At 38.9% G+C, this 16,791-nt stretch overlaps 1 protein-coding gene across 1 annotated transcript in view; it reads right to left on the bottom strand.

Annotated features, from left to right (window-relative positions):
- The window catches only part of DNAH8 (dynein axonemal heavy chain 8), a 273,951-nt gene that overhangs the window by 252,852 nt on the left and 4,308 nt on the right, over positions 1–16,791 (bottom strand). The window contains exons 3-6 of the mRNA XM_081093926.1: positions 15,260–15,344; positions 11,586–11,737; positions 10,400–10,589; positions 9,746–9,909 (exon numbers count right to left, since the gene is read on the bottom strand). Coding sequence (XP_080950052.1) covers positions 9,746–9,909; positions 10,400–10,589; positions 11,586–11,737; positions 15,260–15,344 — 591 coding nt within the window. The remainder of the gene's footprint in view (positions 1–9,745; positions 9,910–10,399; positions 10,590–11,585; positions 11,738–15,259; positions 15,345–16,791) is intronic.

Here is a 16,791-nt window from a genome sequence, read left to right as displayed (position 1 = left end):
CAGTCAGACATCCCTCTGGCAGCCCAGGAGCCCTCAGGGGATGTCCAGGGGAGCGGGCCTAAGCCATTAGTCAGATATCTTTAGCACTGCCACCGAGGCAGGAGAGGCTCCCGCCATCACTGCTGTGCTGGCCAGCCATGAGCCGGCTTTTGGCTGAGCAGCACTCCCCCTGTGGAAGCACAATGACCACCAGGGGGAAGCTCCTGCATTGAGCATCTACCCCCTGGTGGTCAATGCATGTCATAGCAACTGGTCATTCTGGTCATTCCATCATTAGGGTCAATTTGCATATTACCTTTTTATTATATAGGATGGTATCTGTTTAATCTCAGTTACAGAGATGTGTGTTATATTATTTTCTGTACCTTTTAATGTTCATAATTTTTCATAACTTAAATTGTGATGGAATTTTTAAGGATACAAATGAGGCAAAATACATAGTTGATTTTTCAAACGTATTGAAGTTCTATTTTTAATCCAGGAAATGCTTATAATTTTAACCATGGTTTATGGCACTCTTCCTAACCTGATTACAAGCTTTTCTACCTCCTTAAATAGAGGATAGTAGACATAATTTAAGCTTTTTTAAATGGCTAAAAGCATATATAATTTGAATAACTGAACTAAAGAATGAAAATGACCCTTAAAATTAACTTTTAAATTTTAAATCAAATGACCTTTTGATGTTTAATTCGTTACATTATTCATAGGTGATAACCCAGCCTCAAATTGAATATTTCCAGTGATTCAGTACATTCCATTTCCATCTCTCTCCTTATAACCATCACTCTCTATGACTTACTTCTGCCACACACGTTTAATTTCACATTAAATCCCTCCAAATAGTTGAAAATACCATGTCACTCCTATGCCCCCCTTTTCCCAGGTCAAGCGTCTCCATGTACTTTCCTTGAATAACATTGTTCAAATCCTTGGCCTATTTTTCTCTAAACTGCCCATTTCTTAATAACTTATAAAATGTATTTATATATTATGGATACTCTTTGTTACACATGCTGATAACATAATCTCCCAGAAAGTCACTTTTCTTTTAACTTTATGGTGGTTTTTGACATAATGGAAGTTACTAATTTCTTTTTAATGTAGCCAAACCTATCTTTTTTTTTTCTCTTTCATGGCTTCTGGGTTTTGTATCTTGCTTAAGAAAATATTACTATAGTCTTATGTTCTGCTTCATTTATGGGTTTTTTTCCTTTTTCATTTATGGTTTTTGTTTTGTATTTCTTTTCTTTTTTATCTTTAATTTCTTTATTGGTTAAGGTATTACAAATGTGTCCTCATCCCCCCATTAACCCCCAACTTCTCTCCCACCCCCAACCCCGCACTCATGCTCTCATCCCCCTGTTGTCCATGTCCATTAGTTTGGCTTATATGCACACATACAAGTCCTTTCCCTCTGAGGATTGATAGTGTGATTGCTGTTTCTCTGTCTTTGGATCTGTCCCTGTTCATCAGACTATGTTGTTCTCTATATTCCACAAATGAGTGAGATCATGTGATATTTATCTTTCTCTGACTGGCTTACTTCACTCAGCATAATGCTCTCCAGTTCCATCCATGCTGTTGCAAATGGCAAGAGTTCCTTCTTTTTTACCGCAGCATAGTATTCCATTGTGTAGATGTACCACAGTTTTCTAATCCACTCATCTGCTGATGGGCACCTAGGCTGTTTCCAAATCTTAGCTATGGTGAATTGAGCTGCTATGAACATAGGGGTGCATATATCCTTTCTGATTGGTGTTTCTGGCTTCTTGGGATATATTCCTAGAAGATGGATCACTGAGTCTAATGGAAGTTCCATTTTTAGTTTTTTGAGGAAACTCCATACTGTTCTCCACAGTGGCTGTACCTGTCTGCATTCCCACCAGCAGTGCAGAAGGGTTCCTTTTTCTCCACATCCTCTCCAGCACTTGCCGTTTGTTGATTTGTTGATGATAGCCATTCTGGCAGGTGTGAGATGATACCGCATTATTGTTTTGACTTGCATCTCTCGTATAATTAGTGACTTTGAGCATGTTTTCATATGTCTTTCGGCCTTCTGTATGTCCTCTTTCGAAAAGTGTCTATCTAGGTCCATTGCCCATTTTTTGATTGGATTGTTTATCTTCCTTTTGTTAAGTTGCATGAGTTCCCTGTAAATGTTGGAGATTAAACCCCTATCGGTGATATCATTGGCAAATATGTTCTCCCATGCAGTGGGCCTTCTTGTTGTTTTGTTGATAGTTTCCTTTGCTGTGCAAAAGCTTTTTATTTTGATGTAGTCCCATTTGTTTATTTTTTCTTTAGTTTCCATTGCCCTAGGAGCAGTATTAGAGAACCAATTCCTTCGGCATATATCTGTGATTTCGCTGCCTGTGGATTCCTCTAGTATTTTTATGGTTTCCCATCTTATGTTTAAGTCTTTTATCCGTTTTGAGTTTATTTTTGTGTATGGTGTGAGTTGGTGGACTAGTTTCATCTTTTTTCATGTATCTGTCCAATTTTCCCAACACCATTTATTGCAGAGACTGTCTTGACTCCATTGTATGCTCTTGCCACCTTTGTCGAATATTAATTAAGCATAGTGGTTTGGGTTGATTTCTGGGTTCTGTATTCTATTCCATTGATCTATATGTCTGTTCTTGTGCCAGTACCAAGCTGTTTTAAGAACAGTGGCTTTGTACTACAGCTTGATACCTGGCATTGAGATCCCACCTACTTTGTTCTTCTTTCTCAGGATTGCTGTAGCTATTCAAGGTCTTTTTTTATTCCAGATGAATTTTTGGAACATTCGTTCTAGATCTGTGAAATCTGCCATTGGTAATTCAATGGGGATTGCATTGAATCTATAGATTGCTTTGGGTAGTATGGACATTTTGATGATGTTGATTCTACCAATCCATGAACACGGTATGTTCTTCCATCTATTTATGTCTTCCTCTATCTCTTTTTTCAGTGTCCTATAGTTTTTCACATATAAGTCTTTTACCTCCTTAGTTAAGTTTATTCCTAGGTATCTTAATTTTTTTGGTGTGATGGTAAATGGGATTGCTTTTTTAGTCTCACTTTCTGTAAGTTCACTATTGGTGTAAAGAAATGCCATAGATTTCTTGGCATTAATTTTGTATCCTGCTACATTGCCGAATTCATTTATTAAGTCTAATAATTTTTTGATGGAGTCTTTAGGGTTCTCTATGTACAGTATCATGTCATATGCAAATAAGGACAGTTTTACTTCTTCTTTTCCAATTTGGATGCCTTTTATTTCTTCTTCTTGTCTGATCGCAATGGCTAGTACTTCCAGTACTATGTTAAACAGGAGTTGTGAGAGGGGGCATCCCTGTCGTGTTCCTGTTCTTAGGGGAAATGGTTTTAGTTTCTGCCCATTGATTATGATGTTGGCTATGGGTTTGTCATTTATGGCTTTTATTATGTTGAGTATGATCCTTCTATTCCTACCTTGCTGAGAGTTTTTATCAAGAAAGGGTGTTGGATTTTGCAAATGCTTTTTCTGCATCAATTGATATGACTCTGTGGTTTTTATCTCTCAATTTGTTTATGTGATTTATTACGTTTATTGATTTGTGGATATTGTACCATCCTTGCATCCCTGGGATAAAACCTACTTGGTCATGGTGTATGATCTTTCTGATGTACTGCTGGATCCGATTTGCGAGGATTTTGTTGAGGATTTTGGCATCTATGTTCATGAGGGATATTGGCCTGTAATTATCTTTCATTGTGTCTCTTTATCTGGTTTTGGTATTAGGGTGATGCTGGCTTCATAGAATGAGCTTGGAAGTGTTCCTTCCTCTTGAATTTTTTGGAATAGTCTGAGGAGGATAGGTTTTAGTTCTTCCTTGAATGTTTGGTAAAATTCCTGTGAAGCCATCTGTCCCCGGGCCTTTGTTTGCTGGACGCTTTTTTATTACTGCTTCAATTTCTTCCATAGTTATTGGTGTATTGAGATTTTTAGACTCTTCCTGATTAAGTTTTGGAAGGTTGTATTTTTCTAGGAATATGTCCATTTCCTCCAGGTTTGTTGGAGTAGAGTTGTTCATAGTATTTTTTAACAATCCTTTGTATTTCTGTGGGGTCTGCTGTTATTTCTCCTCTTTCATTTCTGATTTTGTTTATTTGGGTCCTTTCTCTTTGTTTCTTAGTGAGCCTGGCTAAAGGTTCATCAATCTTGTTTATCCTTTCAAAGAAGCAGCTCTTGGTTTTGTTGATCTTTTGTATTGTTTTTTGGTCTTTATGTCATTTATCTCCGCTCTGATCTTTATTATTTCCTTCCTTCTGCTTACACTGGGCTTTTCTTGTTGCTCTCTTTCTAACTCTTTGAGTTGTAGGGTTAGATAATTTATTATCATTGTTTCTTGTTTTTTGCAGTAGGCTTGTAGAGCTATAACCTTCCCTCTCAAGATTGCTTTTGCTGTGTCCCATAGGTTTTGGATTGTTGTGTTTTCATTGTCATTTGTTACCATGATGATTTTTATTTCTTCTTTGATCTCTCTGGTAACCCAGTCATTGTTTAATAGCATGCTATTTAGTCTCCATGTGTTTGATTTTTTTGGATTGTTTTTATTGTAGCTGATTTCTAGTTTTATGCCATTGTGATCTGAGAAGATGCTTGATATGATTTCTATCTTCTTGAATTTGAAGAGACTTTGTCTGTGACCCAATATATGGTCTATCTTTGAAAATGACCCATGTGTACTTGAGAAGAATGTATATTCTGTGGCTTTGGGGTGAAATGTTCTGAAGATGTCAAGTCCATCTGATCTAGTGAGTCATTTAGAATTGATGTTTCTTTGCTGATTTTTTGTTTAGAGGATTTGTCCAATGGTGATAGTGGGGTGTTGAAGTCCCCTACTATGATTGTATTGCTGTCAATCTCTCCCTTCACCTCCTCCAGAAGTTTTCTTATGTATTTGGGCACTCCTATATTGGGTGTGTATATGTTTACCAGAGTTATTTCTTCTTGTTGGATTGCTCCCTTTAGTATTATGAAGTGGCCTTCCTTATCTCTTTTTATGTCCTTCACTTTGAGATCTAATTTGTCAGATATAAGTATTGCTACCCCAGCTTTATTTTCATTTCCATTCGCCTGAAAAACCTTTTTCCATCCCTTCACCATCAGTTTGTGTGCGTCTTTTTTTCTGAGGTGGGTTTCCTGTAGACAGCAGATATATGGGTCATATTTTCTTATCCACTCAGTTACCCTATGTCTTTTGATTGGGGCATTTAATCCATTTACATTTAAAGTTATTATTGATAGATACTTGTTTGTTGCCATTTTTATTCTTTACCCCTGTGTTCCTTCTTTGTTTCTTTTTTTTTTTTTACAGCAGACCCTTTAGCATTTCTTGCATTGCTGGTTTGTTGGTAATAAACTCCCATAGTCCTTTTTTGTCTGTGAAGCTCTTGATTTCACCCTCAATTTTGATTGATATCCTTGCTGGGTACAGTATTCTTGGATTCAGACCCTTCTTTTGCATGACTTTGTATATTTCATTCCATTCCCTTCTTCCCTGATGTGTTTCTGTTGAGAGATCTGTCGCTAGTCTGATGGGGGATCCTTTGTACGTAACTTTCAGTCTCTCTCTGGCTGCTTTTAAGATTCTTGCTTTGTCGTTGGTGTTTGCCAATTTAATTATAATGTGCCTTGGTGTTGGTCTTTTGGGGTTCATTTTGTTTGGGACTCTGGATTTGTGTGAGTTTTTTCTTTTCTATATCAGGGAAGTTTTCTGTCATTATTTTTTCAAACAGGTTTCCTATTCCTTGCTCAGTTTCCTCTCCTTCTGGAACCCCTATTATGCGGATGTTGTTTCATTTCATGTTGTCCCAGAGTTCTCTTAGGCTCTCCTCCTGCTTTTTATTTTTTTTTTTCTAGAAGCTGCTCTGCTTGAGTATTTTTTCCTACCTTGTCTTCTAGCTCACTGATGCAGTCCTCTGCTTCTTCTAGTCTATTGTTGATGCTTTCTATTGAGTTCTTTATAGCAGTGATGTCATTTTTCATTTCTCCTTTGTTCTTCTTCATTTCCTCTTGGTTCTTACACATATTGTTGAATTTGTCTTCCATTCTTTTCATCCACCTTATGACCATTTCTCTGAATTCTTTCTCTGACAGGTTGCTTGCCTCCATTGCCTCCATTTCGTTTACTTCCTTTTCTGATGATGGCTGTTTTTCTTTCATATGCGGGCTGTTTCTTTGTCTCCCCATGATCTCTCTCTTCTCCAGGTGTTTGGTTATGTAGTTCTCTCTCTGCTGCGTTGATTTAGAGGCACAAAATACAACACAACAAGGTACAATGCACAAGGCACTGAACACAAATGTATTCACGATACTAATAACCCCAAATAAAGGTGACCACCAGATCAAAGAGAATTAGGGGATAAAGAAGAAAGAAGCAAAAAAGAAAAAAGAGAAAAAAAAGAAGTGTAAAAATGAAATTGGGAAAAGGAAAAAAAAAAGTAAGAGAGAAAAGAAAGAGAATGAAATAGAAGAGGGGAAAAAACTATTTATATGGGGAGAAAACTCCAATAGAACAGCCACTAATCCCAAAAATTCCAGGAACAGATCCCTGGAGATGAACGCAAACTACAAACAACAACTAATATCAAGCAAGGCGAGGGAAAACAGAAGCAAAAAAATAACCGGAAAAAAAAAAAACAAGAGAAAAAGAAAAAGAAAAACAATCTCACAAACAAGCATTAAACAAACCCCCAATATACTCAACAATCAAGCAAACAACAACAAAACGACAGAGAGGGAAAAAACTTTGGTTAGTGAAGAAAGAGAAGAGAGAGGTGTATATGGATTTAGAGCAGGAGATTGGTAATTAGATATATAAGTAGGGTGAAAGTTTAACAGGGGGTAAAAATAAGGAATAGGGAAAATCTAAAGCAGGGATAGGGTAAGAGAAACAGAACAACAAAAGGGGAAAAGTGAGGAAGAGAGTTTTGGCATAAAGGTAAAGTTGAGTTAGAGTAAAAGGATGCTAAAGGAAAGATGAAAATAGAATGTAGAACACTAATCCCAAAATATTCACCTTAACAAGACATGACCCAAAGGGAACAAAGCATGAATGTACTCATGGCACCGATAACCCCAATATAAGCAACCACCTGAGAAAAGATAATTAGGGGAGAGAAAAGAGAGCATAAATGATATCTGAGAGAAAAAAAGATAGGAGAGAAAAGAAAAAGGAGAATATATATTTGTGGAGAAAACACCACAGAGCCAATAGATAAACCAAACAAATACAAACACCAAACACTTAGTAAAGAGAATGGGGGCAGAATCTGTAGGGGCTGAGCTGATATACAGGAAATAAGGCTAAGAATTGGATAAATATGGGGAGGACCTCACTTCAGTATAGAGGAAGTAGGTAAGGGATGAGTGAATAAGAAGAGAAAGAAGGGGAACAAAATAATATATTTACAAAAAAATTGATTTATAAATGGTATAAAAATAGAAAATAGCAAGTAAAAATAAAATTTAAAAAAAATTTTAAATATATTTTATTGATTTTTTACAGAGAGTAAGGGAGAGGGATAGAGAGTTAGAAACATCGAAGAGAAAGAAACATTGATCAGCTGCCTCCTGCACGCCCCCCACCGGGGATGTGCCCACAACCAAGGTACATGCCCTTGACCGGAATCGAACCTGGGACCCTTCAGTCCACAGGCTGACGCTCTATCCACTGAGCCAAACCGGTTAGGGCAAAAATAAAATAAAATTGAATGATGAAAAAATAATGTGAAAAGAAGTAGAGCCCTAATCGGTTTGGCTCAGTGGATAGAGCGTCAGCCTGAGGACTCAAAGGTCCGAGATTCGATTCCGGTTGAGGGCATGTACCTTGGTTGTGGGCACATCCCCAGTGGGGAGTGTGCAGGAGGCAGCTGATCGATGTTTCTCTCATCGATGTTTCTGGCTCTCTGTCTCACCAGCTGAGTCTGCTTCGCGGTATCCCTCTGACCCTCGGGGCTCAGAGATCTGGCAAACTTTCCTGCCCAGAACCCTGGTTTTTACCTTTCCAGGGGAACTCTGCCCTTCCCAGCTGCCAACTGTCTCACCAGCTGAGTCTGCTTCGCCAATTCGGGGTGGGTGTTATTCGTTTCAGCTGCTCTGTTCCAGGACAAGACCTGGGACGCGTCTGCCTATTCCGCCGTCATCTTGTCTCTCCCCTTTGCTTTGTTTTTCACATTACTGTTCTTAAGACTGGCTTCTCTCACACAATATGTTTTTGAGATTCATGTTTTATGTTATTTTTTCACTTTTAACTTTCATATTTATGTCTATGATCCATCTTGAATTAATTTTTGTGTATGACAAGAGGTCAAGGTTTCTTTTTGATTTTTTTTTTTTTACAGACCTCTCCATTTCCCGCATTTATTCTGCTTAATTGAAGGCCATTTGTTACAATTGCCCAACTTGATTTTCTTATTTCAGGTTGCTAAGTCTCCTATGTCAAACTATTTTCTTGCCCTGACCGGTTTGGCTCAGTGAATAGAGCGTCAGCCTGTGGATTGAAGGGCCCCAGGTTCGATTCCAGTCAAGGGCATGTACCTGGGTTGCAGGCACATCCCCAGTGGGAGGTGTGCAGGAGACAGCTGATCGATGTTTCTCTCTCATTGATGTTTCTAGCTCTCTCTTTCTCTCCCTTCCTCTCTGTAAAAAATCAATAAAATGTATTTACAAAAAAACTATTTTCTTTTCCTTGCTCATTTTTGTGAAAGAAAATCTGTACTGATTGATTATAATAATTGGAGAGGATCTCCTTGGCCATTTCGTGGGACAGAGCTTGATTTCCACAACGGGTTACAACCACCCCTTCCTCCAGTGGCAGAGTAGGTGGCTGCAGGAGTTTTCTGCTGGGCAGTTATGCACTTCAATTACCCAGTGACATGCAGAAACAAATTCTGTGGCCAGCATTCCAGGCCGTGGCAGAGTTTCCAAAGCCCTCCAATTTTTTTCACTGCCATTGCACCTTCCTTCTGCCAACATAGTTCTATGAGAAGTAATTTCGGAAATGCTCTTGTCTAACTCTTGCGAGGTCAAGATTTTTCTCCCCCAGTCCTCACCCAACTGAAGACTTTCTTTTCCACTGTCCTGAGCTCACGAGCTAGAGATCTGCAAGCTGGCTCTTAGAGTCCTCTTTCAGTTGGGGCAATTACATGATTTTTAGTCATGTTTATAAGTTGGAACCTCTCAGAATGTTGACATATACCCCATTCCTAACATTGCTTTTGTTACTGCCAGAGAAAACTTACATGTCCAGAGTAGTACTGGTATGAATGAGCCTAGTTTGGACATCTTTGTCAACCCACACAATTTCATTGATCAACCAATAGGTATTTATTTAGTGCCCAGCACTGTAGCTATAGTCTCTTCCTTGTTTTCTCTCTCTCTCTCTCTCTCTCTCTCTCTCTCTCTCTCTCTCTCTCTCTTTTGAAGAATATAAACAATATATAAAGTATCAGAGATACATGTTGGCTACTCCTGATTCTTCATTATTTCATTCTCAACCCATCCTGTTATAGTTTCCTATAGTTTCACCAAAATTGATTTTAAGTGGTCCATAGAGAACAACGGATTTTGCACTGGAGTCAAGAATAGGCTGAGTTTCGTAACAGAATCTGGAAGATTCCTCCTCCCTTTCCTTTGAGAGATAAACTGCAGTGCCTAGAACACAGATGTGTCTATGACTCAGACCTGATGAAATTGCTTGAGTTAGCTCACCTGTTCGATCTGTTTGTACCATATCATCAGCACGTCCTCTAGCTGACGAACAGTTTCTGAATTGCTGGCTGCGACTGTCACGTCTTCAAACGTTTGCAGTTTGGAAAACTCAAAGTTGTCTATATTCTTTAACTTAACTGTTCCCTCAATACTTATTCTAGCACCTAAAAGGAAAAAAATATTGAGAAGAGGTGTTTAATGTAAATCTGTTAAATATCACCGTGTGGTTTCAAGGTGTCGTTACTAAAAAGTGAGAGACCTAATACTTCATAGAAATATAATTCTAATTGATCGTTAGATTGTGAATTGATGGTTTGTTAATAAAATTGGGCTTTAACAATATGAAATAGTGTAATTATATATTTAAAGGAGAGTTTATAATAAAGTATGTATTTTTCAATATAGTGGAATTTTTCACAAATATAGAAAGAGAATCCTCCCGTTGTAATGGAAAACAAAAATGACAACTTATCTTACTCCTGCAAAAATCCTGGGAAAGAAAGGTGCTAATGATTTGATACCTTACCTCTCTGATCATTACCTTAATATCTTCTTTTGAAATGGATTTTTTTTTAATCTCATGCTTATTTTTAATAACATATAGTTAATTTTCTCATTTTTAGTAATGTGTTAGACAAGAAATGTGATACTTACCATCTAAAAATGAAAGGTATCTGTTGATTGTTTCAGTGAAAACGTGTTTTTCTGACTCTCCCTGCTTGGATTGGTTTAAAGCACCCCAATTATTTGTTGCAAGGATAGCTGGTAGAAATATCTTTGCCAGCATATTCCTGATCCCATGGAGGAGTCCTTTTGAGGCATCCAGAAGAGTAAACAGCACTTCCTGAAAGGGCAGAGAGTTCAAAGGTGTTCACATGCTGGTCCCAATCGAGCTGAACATCGTCACCTATTTGACATTACAATAAGCATAGGCAACACGTCTTATAAACTATTGGGAAATCTTAAGTGGTTGTGAATATTAGAGTTCTAAAATCATCAAACTTATTTTCTGCCCTCATTTTACCATTTACATGCCTGTTCAGCAAGTAAAACTTCCCCTGGTGCTTTAATTTCCACGGAGGGACAGAGATGTGGCCTGGAGCCTGCGCAATGTGAGGGAAATGAAACTGGGCCTCCGGCATAAACACAGTTTTCAGTTGAAAGTTGCCTGGTCTCTGAAAAGGGGATCAGACACACTGTGCCAATCCAGGGAAAAGGCAGCAAAACTAGCCCTCTGCTCAGAGTTTTGAATGGCAAAACATTGGTCAAAGGGTACAAAGTTTGTTATTAGTAAGTTTGGGAATCTACCATGGGGCATGGTGATTATAGTTAACAATACCGCATTATATACTTGAAAGCTGCTCAGAGGGTACATCTTAAACATCATTCATCATTTCCAAAAAATTGGTAATCATGTGAGGTGATGGAGATGTTGGTAATGCTACCATGGTAATCATTTCTCAATATAAAGTGCATTAGAGCCCTGGCCAGTTTGGCTCAGTGGATAGAGCGTCAGCCTATGGACTGAAGGGTTCCGGGTTCAATTCTCAGTCAGGGCACATGCCCGGGTAGCAGGCTCAATCCCCAATGTGGGGCATGCAGGAGGCAGCCAATCAATGATGCGCTCTCATTATTGATGTTTCTATCTCTCCCTCTCCCTTTCTCTCTGAAATCAATAATGTGTGTGTGTGTGTGTGTGTGTGTGTGTATATGTATGTATTTAAAAAGTGTATTCGATCAACTCATTCTACACCTTAAACTTAAACAATCTTATATGTCAATTACACCTCAATAAAGCTAGAAAAATGTTTATCTATTTGAAAACAAAATGTAAACATACCTCATGAATATTTTTAAGATTTATTGCACTATCATTTTGACAGCGAACAAAAAATAAACACTTTCCTTTGATTTTTTCCGGGGCTGCATTGTCTATGTACAATCTCATCATTTTTGACCCTTTGGTTACTCCAGCAATAATTCGACCACATTCTGAAAACAACAGTAAAGAAGTTAGCATATGATCACATAACTGATCAAATGTGGGGAATTACTCTGCCCCTTACATGGCCGCTTCTTGCTTCACTTTATTATAAGACGTTTTTGGTGTGATTGTGGAATAAATTGTTTTTTGTCTACAAAAAGATGTCAATATTGGAATTCTCACATTGGGGCTTCCCCTGGTTCCTTTCCCCGAGTTCTGCACATGCGCTCCTTTTGGCCAGGCCTCAGGCAGAGCCTACACACAAACTGGTTCCCTATCCCACCCTCCTCTTTTGCCTACTTCATTCCAATTTAGCTTTCAAATCTCAGCTGAAACGCCACGTCTCTGGGAAGCCTCACTGACACCCCTGAGAAGATTCAGTCACCTATTAAATATACTCATAGCACCCAATTTATATTAAATTCTTCCTTGAACTAATTTCAATGAAAACTCATCATTTAATTATAAATCTTTCTTTGAAATTAAAAAACTATTAACAACATAATTCTGTTAGATGGCTGGTTGTAATATGAATATGCAAAAATCAATAGTTCCTCCATTTACAATAGCCAATTTAAAATATGATAAATGAACATTGTAATTCCCCATCACAAAAACCACAAAAATGTTTTGTATGCCCTGCCAGTCTTCCTGTGGGCTCAGGGGATTCCGCCCATCCTGTGATTCCAGAGATACCAGTCTCAGAACCCTGCAGTGGTGGGCACGGAAAACTAGACTAAGTAGCCTCTCTGAGAGATTGCACCTCTTGAATGGAGACACACAAAGATAAAAGGGAATCTGAGAGATGTCAATCTGGTGGTGAATCCAAAAATGACGGCCCTGAAATCCATGGAAATGCTCTATTCCTGCCCTTTCCAAGGCCTGGTGGTTCAACTAATTCTAAAATTGGTGACTGCCCAAACACCTTTTTTTCGTATTTAAGTCAGAGTCTATTTCTGTTGCTTGCAGTCAAAGAACCCTGATACAATATAAAAGCTTAAATGCTCATTCATAGAGGTTGGGATGAGAGCTACCTCTACCTTTGATAAAAGAACCCGACTTTGTCCCCTTAAGCAATGTGTACTAGTACATTCCCTGGAAAACAACTGCGTTCTCAGCCTCCCTAGGGTAGCCATGGGACACAGTTCTGGCCAAGAAGACAAACTGGGCTTTCCTGGAAAAGTGGAGGTGTGTGACTAGGGAGGCTCTTTCCCACAAGTGCCTTGAACCTGGATGTGATGCCCAGAGCTGCATGGGGCAAACATGAACACAAAGCCAACATGTTAAGAACGGCAGAATAAAAAGAATCTGTGTTCTGGTGGCATTGCTGAGCATGTGAACCATTGCTAGTCACTGCCTCTCTTGATACGAGAGAAAAATAGGCCCACTATTAGGATTTCTGACTTACAGCTGAACATATTCCTGGGTGGCAAATCATAATAGGGGAATGGTTTCTAAAAATCACAATTCAACTATACTATGGGATACCGTACAACATTTTTTTAACATAGAATATGTCAACTGAAAAAAGTAAAAAATAAAACATATGATCACATTTTTAAATGATATAAGCATTTATATGTTAGCACATGCATATAAGAAAGACATGTAGAGAAATATTTACCAAGCTGAGAAATGCACTACTTTGTAGATAGTAAAAATAATGATTAAAATAGGTCTGTCCTTCCTTCTGACAATTCTACTGAGAATTCTTTCCAATACATTTTCCTAATCCACACTGAATTAGCGTCAATGATTTTCATCGAGGCATTGTTTAAAAGAGCAAAAAGTTAAAAATAACCTAAATTCTAATAAAAGGAGATAAGTTTTGAAAATCATAGTTACATTAGCCTGAGAGAGACGGGGGGGGGGGGGGTAATCCATCAAGGAGTTGGCAATGTTTAATTCAAGTGAGGGAGAATGTGGGTGATTTTTATTCTAATGGTAGGCATTTTCTTATCTTTCTATAGTTTTCAGCTATTATTTTAATTTTTAATGAGTTAGGAAAATATGGGCCATGCAGTAATGTACTAGGGTAAGAACTGTGAGAGACGGAAAATCCACAGAGCAGACCTACTCAGTACGTATGAGTTTACCTATTTTGTTGGGGAAGAAAGATAGACATATATTCAACAATTAGATGAAATTAGAAGAATATAATCAGCTGCTGTGTTTTAACTGAGACAGGAGTCTGGAGAACAGGGTTGGGTATGGCTTGGAACATTCTGGAAGGCTCTATAGAAGGGAGTGTATCACGTCACCTGGAGGAGGGGCAGGACTTGGCTGGGTGGAGAGGAGGAAGGCATTCTGAGAGTCAGGAAGGTGGAGAAAAGCTCACAGAAATGACTCTGGTATGAACAGAAAACAATGAAGGGACCGGCTTACAGAGAGCAGAAGACTCATGTCTGGAAGAACAGGAAATCAGACCAAACAGGGACTGTGTGTCCAGGTTACCGTGGGTCTTAGCGGATAAATGAGGGGTTGGACCCAATCCCATAACTAGCAGCACAAGGAAAGAATGACTTGGCAGGAGTAAGTAGTGTGAACTTCAGAGGAGGAGTCTGGTAACAGAGATACTGGTTTTCAATCTGGAATACTAGGGCAGGCATGAAGTACGGGCCAGCCACAAGGCAGCAGAGTTTAAAGCAAAAAGGGACCAATAGGAGGGACACACTGAAGATGAAATCCACAGGGTCTGGAAGGTGAGGAGTCTAAGGCCGAAAGGATGGCCTATGCACCTAGTTATTAAGACAAAGGTTTAACTACCTGGTAAACTGTTCATTATTTTAAGAATAACGAGAACAGCAGGGAAAGGCAGATATTCCAGCTGGCAGCTGCAGCAGACAGATGTGACCAGGACCACAGGGAGCGGCTGCTGAGCTCTTGGGTGGTTTTGTGACTATTTCTAGTCATCTGAGAAGCTGTGTACAAAATGGCTCCGCCTGTTTCAGGGAAAATCCAATTAAATTCTAGAGAAAATTTGTATTCCCCAGGAGAGGTCAGTGATTTCTATAAGGATGTTTTCTCCGTAAGTCATTATAGTAGCCCGATGGAGTGACTCAGTTGGTTGAGCATCGCACCGAAAGGTAGTTGGTTCCATTCCCAGTCAGGGCACACATCTGGGATTCAATCAGTAGGTTCAATCTCTAGCTTGGGTACATATGGTAGGCAACCAATAGATGTTTCTCTCTCACATCGATGGTTCTTTCCCTCTTTCCCTCCCTTCCTTTCTAAAAATCAATAAATGTATCCTCTAGTGGGGATTAAATAAACAAACAAGCAGAACAGAAACAGACTCATAGATACAGAGAGCATTTTGACAGTTGTTAAAAGTAAATGCATTTTTTTAAATCATTATTAATACCCAAAATGTATATATTTGGATTTAAAATGTATTGTTTTTAAGATATAAGCTTCTGATAACTTTTCTTTATGAATATAAGATTTCCCATGTACAAGAGAAAAGGCATGCTGCGCTTTAACATTTATGGACGACTAGCCAGCACCGTACCCGGGGAAAACATCCTTACCCAGGCCGGGTGCATCTCCTTCCTGGTACAAGAATTTCAATGTCTTACAACCATCTTTCATAAAAAAATAAGTAAGTGGTTCCAGCTGTTAAACAAAAGAAAAAAAAATCAATAAAATGACTAGGGTACTACAATAAAATGAACCAAGCCCTGTGTTAGGCATTTTACATACAGTGGGGCCTTGACTTACGAGTGTCCCGACTAACGAGTTTTTCGAGATGCGAGCCGTCTCTCGGCCGATTTTTTGCTTTGAGTTGCGAGCTAAAATTCGGGTTACGAGCCAGCTTCAGATACCCCACCGCTAGCTGGCGCAGCTAACGTCACAGTGAACGCCACAACATCAGCCCAGCATCACGTGTCTCACTTGTTCACTGTTGATTTGACATCCGAGTAATTTGAGTTATGAGCTCCGTCACAGAACGAATTAAACTCGTAGGTCAAGGCCCCACTGGACTTTAATCTTCATCATTTGTAGATTAAAAAGAGGCTCAAGCAGTTTATTCATGATACACAGTGACAGGCACATCAGAGGCAGGATTAGAATCTGAACTAATTTAGCTCCAAAATTACTGTAGAATATAGGGTGAATTCTATTTCTGAACCTCACCAGAGGATATCTTTTCCGTTGATTTTTTTGTTTTGTTTTGTTTTGTTTTTTGTTGGTTTGTTTAGAGAGAGAGAGGGTGGAAGGGAAGGGGGAGAGACAGAGAGAGAAACATTGATGTGAGAGAGACACATCTGATTGATTGCCTCCCACATGGGGGACTGAGCCTGCAACTGAGGTATGGGCTCTTGACTAGAATCAAACCCAAGATCCTTCAGTCCATGGGCTGATGCTCTAATCACTTAGCCAAACTGGCTAGGGCAAGGAAAATTCTTAAAAGTGGGTTTGGGGAACAGAAAATTTGCCAGATTAATTGTTTCGTTTGGCCAATTATTTGAGTAATTATGTTTTTAGCAATTGTAATTTGACCATTTTGTAGCCAAACTAATATGAAAACAAATTATTATAATGACAGTCTTCTATATTTATGAGCGTGAAGTTCTTATTTATGAGTCAGTGTAATATTTTAATAGTTGGAAAATTAAACAGATCGTGTAAACAAAACCTCTCACACATCATTTGGGAAATACAGTTACTGAACCCACTTCACTGATTTCATACATTAAGTGTCTCTCTTGGGCAGTGGGTTTCTCTTCACTTATTGACCACAGTGGGATGTATCCCAGGTTTGGCAAAGCCTCTCCCGCTAGGACAGTGGTTCTCAACCTTGGCTGCACATTAGAATCACCTGGGAATCTTTTTAAAATCCTGATTTCTGGGCCTCATCCTCCAGAAATTATGTTTCTTTGTTATGGGGTGGGGCCACAACATTAGTAACAAAGAAACAAAATTTCTGGAGGATGAGGCCCAGAAATCAGGATTTTAAAACAATTCCCAGGTGATTCTAATGTGCAGCCAAGCTTGAGAACTATTGCGCTAGGACAATGGTTCTCAAACGAAAGTGCGCATCAGAGCAATATCTAGAGAG

The sequence above is a fragment of the Myotis nattereri genome, assembly GCF_964212035.1.
Source record: "Myotis nattereri genome assembly, chromosome: 6".
NCBI classification, from domain to species: domain Eukaryota; kingdom Metazoa; phylum Chordata; class Mammalia; order Chiroptera; family Vespertilionidae; genus Myotis; species Myotis nattereri.
Note: the sequence above shows the minus strand (reverse complement) of the source record. Positions and strands in the feature narration are given on the sequence as shown.